Here is a 15,811-nt window from a genome sequence, read left to right as displayed (position 1 = left end):
AATGGAAAAAAGAACACATTGACACCGGTATGTCAGACCCACCATACTTGCTCCGGACACTGCGAGAGGGCTGTACAAGCAATGATCACACGCACGGCACAGCGGACACACCAGGAACCGCGGTGTTGGCCGTCGAATGGCGCTAGCTGCGCAGCATTTGTGCACCGCCGCCGTCAGTGTCAGCCAGTTTGCCGTGGCATACGGAGCTCCATCGCAGTCTTTAACACTGGTAGCATGCCGCGACAGCGTGGACGTGAACCGTATGTGCAGTAGACGGACTTTGAGCGAGGGCGTATAGTGGGCATGCGGGAGGCCGGGTGGACGTACCGCCGAATTGCTCAACACGTGGGGCGTAAGGTCTCCACAGTACATCGATGTTGTCGCCAGTGGTCGGCGGAAGGTGCACGTGCCCGTCGACCTGGGACCGGACCGCAGCCACGCACGGATGCACGCCAACACCGTAGGATCCTACGCAGTGCCGTAGGGGACCGCACCGCCACTTCCCAGCAAATTAGGGACACTGTTGCTCCTGGGGTATCGGCGAGGACCATTCGCAACCGTCTCCATGAAGCTGGGCTACGGTCCCGCACACCGTTAGGCCGTCTTCCGCTCACGCCCCAACATCGTGCAGCCCGCCTCCAGTGGTGTCGCGACAGGCGTGAATGGAGGGACGAATGGAGACGTGTCGTCTTCAGCGATGATAGTCGCTTCTGCCTTGGTGCCAATGATGGTCGTATGCGTGTTTGGCGCCGTGCAGGTGAACGCCACAATCAGGACTGCATACGACCGAGGCACACAGGGCCAACACCCGGCATCGTGGTGTGGGGAGCGATCTCCTACACTGGCCGTACACCTCTGGTGATCGTCGAGGGGACACTGAATAGTGCACGGTACATCCAAACCGTCATCGAACCCATCGTTCTACCATTCCTAGACCGGCAAGGGAACTTGCTGTTCCAACAGGACAATGCACGTCCGCATGTATCCCGTACCACCCAACGTGCTCTAGAAGGTGTAAGTCAACTACCCTGGCCAGCAAGATCTCCGGATCTGTCCCCCATTGAGCATGTTTGGGACTGGATGAAGCGTCGTCTAACGCGGTCTGCACGTCCAGCACGAACGCTGGTCCAACTGAGGCGCCAGGTGGGAATGGCATGGCAAGCCGTTCCACAGGACTACATCCAGCATCTCTAGGATCGTGTCCATGGGAGAATAGCAGCCTGCATTGCTGCGAAAGGTGGATATACACTGTACTAGTGCCGACATTGTGCATGCTCTGTTGCCTGTGTCTATGTGCCTGTGGTTCTGTCAGTGTGATCATGTGATGTATCTGACCCCAGGAATGTGTCAATAAAGTTTCCCCTTCGTGGGACAATGAATTCACGGTGTTCTTATTTCAATTTCCAGGAGTGTATGTCTGTGTTAGATATACACCCCGTGTGCTCTGCTCATCTACTGTTTATATCAGCATAAAGTCCGAATGGCCGAAAAAACAAAAATAATTGACTTCTTTAGCTCAGACCTAAGAAATGTTTTCTGCGATATTGGTTTCCGAAGCTCAGGGTATGGAACACGTGATTCACAATTTATGGGATTCGTATCGTTCTACACAACAGAGCCTCGTACCTGATTCTCGGGTTCCAGAGACATTTTTTTATTCCGTTAGATATCTTTCCTTGTTTCTCAAATTGTTGAGGAGACGGATTTAATTTGTATCATTTCTAGTGTCCGTCATTAGCTGGAAGTTAGTTGACAGTATTCTTTCTTGGACTGTACACATCTGAGTATGTTTAAAGTAAATACCTGAATAGCTCCCAGTAGGATAATATTCTACGCTGTATTGTAACCTGGTACTTAGATCCACAATTTCGCGGTGAACACAAGCACGCATTATCATCGTTAATAGAAACCGGTTGGTATAATAAACTATCTGTGAAGCAGGGGCATTTTTCACAGTTAAAAAGTAATTATATTTGGTTGGTGCGTAAGTTCGAAGCGTTTTGGTCTGCAAGTTGTTATTCCAGTAGCTGTGAGTTTCTCTATCGGTTGTCATATCTTATTTGTAGTTCGCTGTTGCTATTTAAGTTTACATATTGTCATTTTCTCATTTGGAGATTGTGGGTGCGGCTGTGAACGCTAGAAATTGGAGTGACAAGTGGAGAAATCGGAATATTTCCGACATATTCTTCTGCTTGAGTTCAGTATACGGGTGTCAGCAGCGGAGGCTGTCAGTAACTTTTGCGCCGTGTGGGGGATAATCGTGCTCGACAGAGCACGGCAAGAAAATTGTTTTCATAGTTAACTCTCGACATTCAGCAAGTGTGTGTGTGGAATCTTATGGTACTTAACTGCTAACGTCATCAGTTCCTAAGCTTACACACTACTTAACCTAAATTATCCTAAGGACAAACACACACACCCATGCCCGAAGGAGGACTCGAACTTCCGCCGGGACCAGCCGCACAGTTCATGACTGCAGCGCCTAAGACCGCTCGGCTAATCCCGCGCGGCCATTCAGCAAGTCCTTTGGTGTTTGATGAATGTTATTTAAACGCATGACACCACAATGATCCACGTCAGTGTACTCGAGAACTGGAAGATGTGATGAAATGTCGTCATTCCACCATAATGCGACGCTTGCATGTAGTGGGTAATATTCAAAAATCGGGTGTATGGATACTGCATCCTCGAAGCCAAAATCACAAAATCAGCGGCTGCACCTTCGCTTGCTCGTCATCAATTGGTTCTTGAACAACAACGACAGTCACTATCCTGTACCGTTACTGCCAATGGGAAGTGATTTCCTTACGCTAACACAAAGAAAATAAAGGAATGGTTGAGCCCAAATTACCAACTCAATGTACTTGTGCATATCCACAAAAGATAATGTTATGCATGTGGTGAGCGATTGTGTGTTGTACTGTGAACTGTCAACAGCTGACATGTCTAGCAGATGCAGTCCAAGAACAAGTAGTGATGCTGCTTTACTGTAACGTGCACCCTCATTGTGCTAGACTGACAAAGAGCATTATACAGTAATTGGATTGTGAAGTCATTGCCCCAGGTGTAACCATCATTGCCGACATTTACAGTCAACAGCTGAGATGTCTTGCAGATGCAGTCCAAGAACAAGTAGTGATGCTGCTTTGTTGTAACGTGCACCCTCATTGTGCTAGACTGACAAAGAGCATTATACAGTAATTGGATTGTGAAGTCATTCTGGACACACCTTATTCATCTGATTTTGAGCCCTCAGATTTTCACCATTTCTGGTGTCTGTCGAACAACCTTCAAGGAGCTTGCTTTCTAGGTGAAAATGTGCTCAGAACATGGGGTGACGAGTTCTTCTAGTCAAAACCACGTGATTTCTACAACTGCAGCATCGAAAAGTTACCTCAGTGTTTGAAAACTGTTGTAAATAGTAAAGGAGAGTATATTGTTAATGATTAAACTCTCTGTTATGTATATTTGTCGTGTATATTAAACTTATAAAAAAAGTTATGATCTTATGCACCAACTTAATATTAAGCTAAATAAGAATATCGTTATGAAGTTCTAATCCTGTAAAAAGGAACAGTTCCACTAAATTCTCACTGACCTTTAAGAAGCGATACGGAATGTGACAATCACACAAACATTAGTATTGGCTAGGCGAATGCTAGGCCTACGTCCGTAGGAAGAATTCTGGGAACTTTCAGTGCATATGTAATGGAATCCCAAATGGTTCAAATGGCTCTGAGCACTATGGGACTCAACTGCTGTGGTCATTAGTCCCCTAGAACTTAGAACTACTTAAACCTAACTAACCTAAGGACATCACACACATCCATTCCCGAGGCAGGATTCGAACCTGCGACCGTAGCAGTCGCACAATGGAATCCCATTTTACAAGTCACTATTGCTCCAATACTGAAGTTTTGTCCAGCGTTTGGGTCCTTATCAAGCATGCCTGACAACAGACTTGGAACGATTTCATCATAATTGGCTGGTACAGTCAAAGTAGAAGTGTAGTAGAAATGTTTGTGTATCCTTTGAAGAAAGAGGTCGTAGTTCTCGGGAATTTCTGTTGAGTACATTTAAGGAGCCTTTATTTCAAGAAGACTGCGGAATCAATAAGCTGCCACCATGATATATCTTGCACAGGCATCATGAGAAAATGATAATAGATGTTAGGTCAAGTAAAAAGGCTCAGTAAGCACTTGAAAGAGAAAAGAAGATTGATAATTTTTCCTTGCACATACACTGATGAGCCAAAATATTATGAAATTGGTCCATCACTAAACTGAATGCCACCTGCACTCACGTGACGCTGTAAGAAAGCTAAGTACACTGTTGACCGAAAGCTTAAGAACGAAAGTAACTTTTGCATGTTGACTAACTGCTAGGTAACACAGCGATGAAACTTGGATCTAGTGCAGAAAGAACTGTACAGAGCAGTAGAGGAGGTAGCTGAAAGCAGTGCATAATGAGACGAACTGAAATGATACTTTTATTCAAAGACTGTAATAATTACACTCAAGTCACCACAATTCATGATGATCCACTGGGCGTTGCAATGAGTGGTTTCTGCTTTTTAATAGAATTCTTGATTTCTACTGACAGCAATGCTTACTCTGCAACGACTCACATGCTGGCCATGAGACTAGTTATTGTGGTAGGGCCTTTTATTCCTACACCAGCGCCACTGACAACAGGCAGATAGATAGTCATTGGAGCATGTGGACATGCTGCAATACTTTCCCCCAACACATCCCACATGTGCTCAATGGGATTTAAGTTGCGGGATCGGAAGGCATGTTCATTTGCTAAATGTCCTCTCGTTCCAAGTTCTCTTCCACCTGGACTGTCCAATGCGGTTATGCATTGTCATAGATAAGAATCGCATTAGGGGTGAATACAACACTGAAAAGACGCATATAGGGAAGAAGCACTATGTGATAGTAACACTGACTGATGAGTGTATGTGCTCAAAGATTTGGTCATTACACCGACGCAACATTATGCCTCCACACAGCATAGCACCTCGAGATGATCAAGAATGCTGCACGTACGCTCAGATGACGAGAGGAGAGAGCACACAGCCCACTGATGAACATTGTTGTTTCCATGGTCCAAATGCTATGGCATGGGCAGGTGTGATGTTGCATGGGTGTACTAACAGCAAAATCTTTGAACACAATATACTCGCTGGTCAGTGTTATTCTGACACTGCACTCCTACCCAACGTGTGTCTTATAAGGTGTGCATCTGGCCCTGACTACATTTTAATGGGCAACATTGCACGACCGCATCCAACTGCAAAGCTTGAGGAGCTCTTGGAATCAGAGGATATGCAACGAATTGACTGTCCTTCCCATTTCCCCAACTTAAATCCCTTTGAATATGTATGGGATGTGTTGGGAATGTCGGACTCACGGGAGGCATGTCCTTGTAGTCGCACTATCCTCTGTGTCCTCTGTGGCTAAGATGGATAGAGCATCTGCCATGCAAGCAGGAGACGCCGGGTTCGAGTCCTGGTCGGGGCACACATTTTCAACAGTCCCCGTTTACTTATATCAACGCCTGTATGCAGATAGGGGTATTCATTTCATTGTAAGTACATCCAAATACACCAGCGACCATCCAGGAGTTTCCACCTGTGATGGTGGAGGAATAGAATGCCCCACCACAAGACCTTCTTACCAGCTTTGTGGCCAGCATGGGAGAACGGAGCAGAGCGTGCACTGCTATCAGTGGTGACCACACACCCTATTAATAAGCATTTTACGCCTTTTGCAAAGCCTGCAGCACCACCATGAATTGTGGTAACTTCAATGTAATTATTATCTTTGAATAAAAATGTCACTTCTGTTCACTTCATTGCATATTTTTCTCAGTTGCCGTCTATATTAACTGCAGAAGGTCTTTCTACATGTGGTCCAAGTTTCATCAAGCTATGTTAATTCGCAATTGGACACCATGCGAAAGTTACTTTCGTCCTTATGTTTTGTATGCCAGTATATACAGGGTGCTCCATTGATCGTGACCGGGCCAAATATCTCACGCAATAAGCATCAAACGAAAAAACTAAAAAGAACGAAACTCGTCTAGCTTGAAGGGGGAACCAGATGGCGCTATGGTTGGCCCGCTAGATGGCGCTGCCGTAGGTCAAACGGATATCAACTGCGTTTTTTTTTTTTTAAATAGGAACCCCCATTTTTTATTACATACTCGTGTAGTAAGTAAAGAAATATGATTGTTTTAGTTGGACCACTTTTTTTCGCTTTGTGATAGATGTCGCTGTAATAGTCACAAATTTATTGCTAGCGATTTTAAACGAACCCTAGGTAACAGGTAGGTTTTTAAAACTAAAGTAGAGAACGAATGTGCGTTTCAACATTTTATTTCGGTTGTTCCAAGCTAGACGAGTTTCGTTTTTGTAGTTTTTTCGTTTGATGCTTATTTCGTGAGATATTTGGTCCGCTCACTATCAATGGACCACCCTGTATAAGTGAAGGACACGCGAATAGGGAATCATTGTAGCGATGATATGGGCCAAAATCCACTGACATAAAGCCTTTAAGGAATGGTACAGTCATATAGCCTGTAGCGTGGAATGAGGATCTTGGGAATGCCCACTGATGACCTTGTCGATGATCTTGCTGTTTATCGCCCTCTGCCATAAATCATCCTGATCATGGAAAATGCCAGTCTTGAAGGACTGCCTGTGCGCTACTGCCCTAAGCATCTGTGGTTCAAATGGTTCAAATGGCTCTGAGCACTATGCGACTTAACATCTGTGGTCATCAGTCGCCTAGAACTTAGAACTAATTAAACCTAACTAACCTAAGGACGTCACACACATCCATGCCCGAGGCAGGATGCGAATCTGCGACCGTAGCAGTCGCGCGGTACCGGAATGAGCGCCTAGAACCGCGAGACCACCGCGGCCGGCTAAGCATCTGTGGAAAGTGGTTGAAGGACAACATCCCACGAGTATACCACAAGATTTAGAGAATCTCTCGTGAAATTTGGTGGTAGAAGGGATGCACGCTCTTGTAAAGCATGATAGGCGACTATCTGTGTCAGATCCAACGACAGAGTACAATACTGTTGCAGACATGATTTGAAGCATTAAGTGCTGACGAACCCTAAAAGTCCCCACATTGAGTCAAAGACATCATAAGTTACGAATCCAGTAGGCACAGCATCAACAAGTGTGGACCGAGATGAATGGAAACATGTTGCTTGGTCAGAAGAATCATATTACACTAGGCCGATACTCGTGTCAGTATACGCCATCATCGAGGCGAATAGGAGCTCGAAACTTGCTCTTCGCAATGGGTGCAGACCATTGGGGCAGTATTATGTTATGAGAGACATTCACCTGCGCTTCCATTTGAACTGTGGTAGTAATTGGAGGTACCATCATTGTGGACTATGTCAACATTACTATGGGTCCCTGCATTGCTTCATGATCCGTGTGTTCAACAATGGCGATGGCATTTTCCTGCAGGATAACTGTCACTGTCGCCAGGCCACAGTAATGCTACAATGGTTTTAGAAGCCTCACAGTGAACTCACATTGTGGTCTTGTTCACCAAATTCGTCTGATCTGAAGGTGATGGAACACATGTGAGGTGGTGTTGGTCACCAGTTTGGCATCCACGAACCACTGATCCATAATTAATGGGAAATGCGTAGCCTACGTGTAGAGATATGGTGCCACATACATCCAGAAACCCATCAGTAAGTTGTCGAACAGATTCCACGCACAATCATTGTTGTATAACTTTTCACAAATGAACCAAACTGATACTTAGCTGCCGGCCGGAGTGGCCGAGCTATTCTAGGCGCTTCAGTCTGGAACCGCGCGACCGCCACGGTCGCAGGTTCGAATCCTGCCTCGGGTATGGATGTGTGTGATGTCCTTAGGTTAGTTAGGTTTAAGTAATTCCAAGTTCTAGGGGACTGATGACCTTAGATGTTAAGTCCCATAGTGCTCAGAGCCATTTGAACCATTTGATACTTAGCTACTAAGCTCATCAGTGGATATACAGTATTTAAACCGACAAACTCTGGGAGGTTGTAGGGGACATCAAAACAAATATTTTTCCTTAATGTCATTTCTTCCTATGAGATTTAAACCGGTAGAGGAAGATTTCTCTGATGGCAAATTAATTAAACCAACAAACACTTTTCCATTTATTTATGACCAAGAGACAACACATTAATACAACCGAATTTCAATTACAGTATATTTTCAAAAATGCCCCCATTGACAAATGAACAAAGGTTCCACCGTCGGATCATATTCTGTCTGACACCGCAAAAACCCCAGGAGTATCCTGAATTGTTCCTGCTGCTGCTACTATTCGGGCAACCTGATCCTCTTCTGATGCAACGGGAGTAGCCTAAACAAGGCTGCGCATCTCTCCCCACACAAAATAGTCCAGAGGGGACATACCTGGGATCGAGCAGGACATGGTACAGGACCACCTCTGCCAATCAACGTTTCTGGGAACCGTCGGTCCAGGAATCGACGCACACGACGACTGAAATGCGCCGGCGCCCCGTCATGTTGGGACCACGTGCGTTGTCTTGCAGGGAGCGGGACGTCTTACAGCAGTTCCACACGCTGTATGTATGTCTGCAGGCTTTCGTGGCCGTTGTCCCTGAAGTTAAAATCTTCTGGGTTATTAGGCCGCGTCATGTTTCTTCTAAAGAGGTTCGATGTTTCGACCGCTCTGGTGGGATCTTCCTCGGGATCTTTTGGTGTCCGCTACTGCTAGTTCTGCAGTTATAGCAGTAGTGGACACCAAAAGATCCTGAGGAAGATCCCAACAGAGGGGTCGAAACGTCGAACGTTTTAGAAGAAACATGACGCGGCCTAATAACCCAGATTTTAACTTCAATTCCACATGATGGAAGGCAGCTTCCTCAAATTGCAGCGTTCTTACCGTGAGGCGGCGTCCCAGTCCAGGTAATCTACTAAATGATCCGGTCTCACGCGGACGTTGGTACACAGCACAAAAGGTCATACGATGCGGGATATGGTGATTAAGATATTGTTGATAAACCCGCTGTGCTGCTCGTACATTGTGGTGCGCTACGTCGTACGCACCAACCATGTCGGTGTACTCACTCCAGGTGTATCGCTCCATTAGTAAACAGAAACAATGCACCACTACACTGGTGGATAGCAGTTGCTTACAATTGATGAGCGTAATACGCCCTCTAACAACTGAAGATAGTAATACGACCTCTAAAAACTGAGGAGCATAATATGGCCTCCACCGGTTTAAATAATCCTCATAGGAAAAAATGGCATTAGGGAAAAATACACTCCTGGAAATGGAAAAAAGAACACATTGACACCGGTGTGTCAGACCCACCATACTTGCTCCGGACACTGCGAGAGGGCTAGACAAGCAATGATCACACGCACGGCACAGCGGACACACCAGGAACCGCGGTGTTGGCCGTCGAAAGGCGCCAGCTGCGCAGCATTTGTGCACCGCTGCCGTCAGTGTGAGCCAGTTTGCCGTGGCATACGGAGCTCCATCGCAGTCTTTAACACTGAGTAGCATGCCGCGACAGCGTGGACGTGTACCGTATGTGCAGTTGACGGACTTTGAGCGAGGGCGTATAGTGGGCATGCGGGAGGCCGGGTAGACGTACCACCGAATTGCTCAACACGTGGGCGTGAGGTCTCCACAGTACATCGATGTTGTCGCCAGTGGTCGGCGGAAGGTGCACGTGCCCGTCGACCTGGAACCGGATCGCAGCCACGCACGGATGCACGCCAAGACTGTAGGATCCTACGCAGTGCCGTATGGGACCGCACCGCCTCTTCCCAGGAAATTAGGGACACTGTTGCTCCTGGGGTATCGGCGAGGACCATTCGCAACCGTCTCCATGAAGCTGGGCTACGGTCCCGCACACCGTTAGGCCGTCTTCCGCTCACGCCCCAACATCGTGCAACCCGCCTCCAGCGGTGTCGCGACAGGCGTGAATGGAGGGACGACTGGAGACGTGTCGTCTTCAGCGATGAGAGTCGCTTCTGCCTTGGTGCCAATGATGGTCGTATGCGTGTTTGGCGCCGTGCAGGTGAGCGCCACAATCAGGACTGCATACGACCGAGGCACACAGGGTCAACACCCGGCATCATGGTGTGGGGAGCGATCTCCTACACTGGCCGTACACCTCTAGTGACCATCGAGGGGACACTGAATAGTGCACGGTACATCCAAACCGTCATCGAACCCATCGTTCTACCATTCCTAGACCAGCAAGGGAACTTGCTGTTCCAACAGGACAATGAACGTCCGCATTTATCCCGTACCACCCAACGTGCTCTAGAAGGTGTAAGTCAACTACCCTGGCCAGCAAGATCTCCGGATCTGTCCCCCATTGAGCATGTTTGGGACTGGATGAAGCGTCGTCTCACGCGGTCTGCACGTCCAGCACGAACGCTGGTCCAACTGAGGCGCCAGGTGGGAATGGCATGGCAAGCCGTTCCACAGGACTACATCCAGCATCTCTAGGATCGTGTCCATGGGAGAATAGCAGCCTGCATTGCTGCGAAAGGTGGATATACACTGTACTAGTGCCGACATTGTGCATGCTCTGTTGCCTGTGTCTATGTGCCTGTGGTTCTGTCAGTGCGATCATGTGATGTATCTGACCCCAGGAATGTGTCAATAAAGTTTCCCTTTCCTGGGACAATGAATTCACGGTGTTGTTATTTCAATTTCCAGGAGTGTATTTGTTTTAATGTCCCGTACCAACCTCCCAGAGTTTGTCGATTTAACTGCTTTTCACCCTGTAGATGTAACACTACAATTGGCGTTAAGTCTTGAATTGGAACGTAGCAAGTGTGTGAGCAGAAGGGGCGGCGCTGACCGAGGCGCTTGTTGAGCGTGCGCTCCCGCAGGTCTGGGTCGTCGGGCCGCCCCTGGAACTCGTCCCGGCGCAGCGTCTCGAAGACGGCGTCGGCGCCGCAGACGGCGACGGCGAGGACGCTTCCGGGCAGCACGAGCCCCACCACGGGGCCGTACTTCTCGCGCCACGCCTCCAGCCGTAGGTGCGGCTTCGCACCGGCCAGGGACAGGACACTGCCCAGTACGGGCAGGCACGGAGGGCCTGCCAGCATGACCACAGGTTCCCGTCACCACTCACACGGTACACAATGTTACAATCAAAAGAGAGTTAAAAGTTAAATATTCATTTTCAGGAATTACAAAATGTTCAAATGTATGTGAAATCTTATGGGACTTAACTGCTAAGGTGTCCGCCCCCGGTAGCTGAGTGGTCAGCGCGACAGACTGTCAATCCAAAGGGCCCGGGATCGATTCCCGGCTGGGTCGGAGATTTTCTCCGCTCAGGGACTGGGTGTTGTGTTGTCCTAATCATCATCATTTCATCCCCATCGACGCGCAGGTCGCCGAAGTGGCGTCAAATCGAAAGACTTGCACCAGGCGAAAGGTCTACCCGACGGGAGGCCCTCGTCACACGACATTTCATTTCATTGCTAAGGTCATCAGTCCCTAAGCTTACACACTACTTAACCTAAATTATCCTAAGGACACACACACCCATGCCCGAGGGAGGATTCGAACCTCCGCCGGGACCAGCCGCACAGTCCATGACTGCAGCGCCTTAGACCGCTTTTTTTTTTCTTTCCTACCGCTCGGCTAATCCAGGGCGGCAGGAATAACAAGCAGCTGAGTAAAGGGCAGCGTTATGCTGTCCGGGAGACACCACATCGATTTGAGGCACTCTGTGCTAATTTCTGGTATCCCAAAACAACTAAATTTTTCTGAAGAGTCAAATGGAGGCTCAAAAAAAAATCCATAAATCAGGTGATCCACATAATATGTACATTTATTGAATAGTTAGTACAGAAATTATGATATTCTTCTCACATGAAACAGATCATTTTCAACTATTGCGAACAGTGACTAACAGAATAACTATAAGGAATACATATAATTTTGTGGCTTGCCGTTGTATATCAACAAAGTTTTAGCGCCAACATTTCGCTTTGCTGATCAAAATTCACGTTGCTCTTAGCTTAATCTAAGAAACTGCTATCAATTAATTCAGGATCATTAACTTGATATCTTCAACTCTTGTAGTCCTATCTTCCTCATCTGCGTGCCGGCCAGTGTGGCCGAGCGGTTCTAGGCGCTTCAGTCTGAAACCGCGCTGCCACTACGGTCGCAGGTTAGAATCCTGCCTCGGGAATGGATGTGTATGATGTCCTTAGGTTAGTTAGGTTTAAGTAGTTCTTAGTTCTAGGGGACTGATAACTTCAGATGTTAAGTCCCATAGTGCTCAGAGCCATTTGAACCATTTGAACCTCAGTTGCGTGTAATATTACGGTATATTGATAATTTTTGCTTATGGACTGTCTGACAGCAAACGAATAAAACACAATTTTAGTGCCATACGCTTTTCGCCTTTATTTTATGCAAGGTATCATCAGTGGCCCGGAATATGTACATACGTTTGCTATTTAATTTACATATGTTAAGTCCCATAGTGCTCAGAGCCATTTCAACCATTTGAACCTCAGTTGCGTGTAATATTACGGTATATTGATAATTTTTACTTATGGACTGTCTGACAGCAAACGAATAAAACACAATTTTAGTGCCATACGCTTTTCGCCTTTATTTTATGCAAGGTATCATCAGTGGCCTGGAATATGTACATACGTTTGCTATTTAATTTACATTTTTGTCACTGTACCTATAGGTTATAAACAGCACACAGCACAAAAAATTACATCACACCAAAACACACACACACACACACACACACACACACACACACACACACACACACAGACACGCACACATGCATACACGAACAGATCACAGATACTTCAATAATTACACTCTAAAGTTTGGCAAAAACATTTGACAGTCGGCAACAGAAACGAAAACATTGCATTGAAACAAGCGTTCAGTTCATAGTGCTGTGGAATGTGGGGAAAAACCGCAAATTGGTGTTCATAAGAAGAAGAACAACACCAAAAATGCAACAGGAGCGTAATATGTAAGAAATTGTCTACGCAATCTGTAAGTGCAGTTCAAAACTTAATAGGAAATAGCAACCACCAGAACTGTTTATAACCTATAGACGTACAATGACAAAAATGTAAATTAAATAGCAAACAAATGTACATATTCCAGGCCACTGATGAAGCCTTGCAGAGAATAAAGGCGAAACGCGTATGGCACTAAAATTGTGTTTTAGCCAGTTGCTGTCAGACGGTCCAAAGGAAAAATGATACCGTAATATCATTAACTTGGACTGTGACTTCGTACTGAGTCACGGATAAATAATATCCACGATGCACCGCAGGTACAGTGAGTCCTCAAAGTATCTTGACAATGGCGGCCTCGTGTGTCTCGCTTTGCAGAACGCTTAAGGTTGGCAGCACATTTAAGTCTGGCCTAGTCACGTGGAGTAGCCACACGGTCTTGGCGCCTTGCCACGGTTCCGCGGGTTCCGCCGTCGAAGGTTCGAGTCCTCCCTCGGGCATGGGCGTGTGTGTGTGTTGTCCTTACCGTAAGTTAGATTAAGTAGTGTGTAAGCCTAGGGACCGATGACCTCATCAGTTTCGTCCCAAAGGAATGTACCACAAAATTAGGTCTCGCATGCACGTGTTCCGTGAACCTGCAGGCGGTAGGGTGCTGGTAGTCGTGTCACGGGTGTGGTGCAGGTGGTAGGTTTGTTATTGGCGAATTCTTGTGTGCGCTGGGTGCATTGAGAATGCTTACTATGGGAAAGAGAGCATTTTTAGTAGTAGGGAACTTTACAGAGCATGTGAGGTGGCAGTTTAGATTGTGTTTTCCAGATCGTGACACTGTATGTGATTCACCTCGCCAATTCCAAACAACAGGTTTAGTTCATGATACACCATGAACTGGTAGGCCCATAGTTTTAACAAAACGGAAGCTCGACGACATTTTAGTCATCAGGTTGTGGAGTCCAACAAAAGCAGTGAGGAGACTGTCGCAAGGGGGTAAAGTCTCTCGTACAACAGCGCGTAAGGCCATAATCAAAGAACCATATCCGGATAAAATTAGTTCTGTGCTACAGTTACATTGTATGGACCATCCGTTGCGAATAGCGTACTGTGAATCGTTTCAGCAGTTTGTTACTGGCATGGAGCCGCTGTTTTAGATCGAAGCTTTTGCGCTGACGAGGCTTGGTTCCACCTACCTGGCTACATTAGTTCCTAAGCTTCACGAATTTGGTCGTCAGAAAATCCACATACCTTAAGAGAAACGCCACTGCCTGCCGAGGAAACTGGAGTCTGGGCTGCGATAGCGTGAGCGACAATTACACTACTGTTCTTTTTCGATACCACCGTCACTTCCGATGTGTATCGCTCCCAAATAATTTATCCATTTAATGCCCTACTGAATGAAAATGAGTTTAGTAATTCATTTTTCCAAAACGACAATGCTACTGCTTATGCGGCACACCAGACCCTACAACTTTTAGATGTAATATTTGGAGGCAGAGTAATCACGAAAGGTGTCTGACCCCGGCAGTCACCGGATCTGTCTTCACCTGATTGTTTCTTTTGGGATGTGGCTAAAAATCCGTGTATCAGAATAACCCAAATACAATAGATGAACTGAAGACAGCGACAATTTATTGCCTGTATTCGATTACACGTGAAACATTGGTAAAGGTGTTCACAAATAAATGTAAATGTGTTGAACTATATCTTCAAGAAAGAGAAAAACATTTCCAGCGCCTACTGTGATATTGGTGAGTATAGTGTATTTAATTGTAATTAATATAATTAATTAATTTCGCTGTTTTGATTATAATTATGTTGAATCCCATCTCCAAACATAACTGCAGCCACGAGCAGTGAATTGCAGCCCCAAGCTTACACAGCGACATGAATGTGGTGCCAACCTTATGTGCCCTGCAAGGCGAGACACGTGGAGCTCACCGCTGCTAAGTGACTTTCCAGATGCACTGTTCATAGTGAAACGAGTCCATGAGGTCTGACAGCTTCTTATGCTGAACAGCAATAGGCCTACGATTTTCTGTTACGATAGTAATCCTTGACGTCTTCTTGATATTCATTTCAAAAAAGTCACTACAAAAAGTGTGCTTCACGAAAATTGAATCTGGATTTGACGTCAAAACTTTGAACACTGTAGCTTCTGAAAAGTTAACAGAATGTCCATCCAGTACTGTTTTTGTTAATTAGGAGTTAGGTCTTCCTCCATACAGAAGTTCAAGAATTATCAATAGCCTGAATCCACGAAACTGCACTGAACAACACAGAAATATAACAGCTATGTAATGGCAAGCCACAATAACCCCTGTAGAGGCATCTACTGCATTCCAACTCAGGCGTAACAATGGTTTACAGTTTATGGGCTTGACGTAAATATCTTAGAAACTGTCCCATGTTTCATGGTTCCATTAAATATTCTCACTATAATGTACAGGTGGTAAGTGTTGTTGAGAACCAGTTGTTGCCTAAACGCAATAATACTCCTTCCGTGTAGTTCAAGTCAAATCGCTAGTACATTAGTTGCCAAACTGTGCTACTGTCTGGTATCTTATCAGCAAAACAGGAGTTCAGTATCAAGCAAAGTCAATCCCAATAGTTAACTTTCTTTATGAAGTATGCTATTACTGGGTACAACTTTGCGTATTTATAGTTTACTTGATTACTAATAGAACCTCGGTTCGATTCGAGTTTTCTTTCAATAGAAATCTGTAGGGAAGCAAATGCAGTTCAATACCTTGCCATTACACTCAGTCAAGGTCATAAAATAAAAAT

General features: G+C 46.0%; 1 protein-coding gene across 3 annotated transcripts in view; it reads right to left on the bottom strand.

The window, feature by feature from the left end:
- LOC126272610 (methyl farnesoate epoxidase-like) overlaps positions 1-15,811 on the bottom strand; it is a 166,363-nt gene that overhangs the window by 72,016 nt on the left and 78,536 nt on the right. For 2 of the 3 annotated variants that reach the window (XM_049975555.1, XM_049975554.1), the window contains exon 3: positions 10,885-11,124. The exons of the other annotated variant lie outside the window; for it this stretch is intronic. In XM_049975555.1, coding sequence (XP_049831512.1) covers positions 10,885-11,124 — 240 coding nt within the window. The remainder of the gene's footprint in view (positions 1-10,884; positions 11,125-15,811) is intronic. 3 annotated transcript variants of the gene reach the window in all.

Source organism: Schistocerca gregaria, chromosome 5 (genome assembly GCF_023897955.1).
Source record: "Schistocerca gregaria isolate iqSchGreg1 chromosome 5, iqSchGreg1.2, whole genome shotgun sequence".
Classification (NCBI taxonomy): domain Eukaryota; kingdom Metazoa; phylum Arthropoda; class Insecta; order Orthoptera; family Acrididae; genus Schistocerca; species Schistocerca gregaria.
The sequence above is the reverse complement of the archived record's forward strand: the minus strand, read 5'-3'. Positions and strand labels throughout refer to the sequence as shown.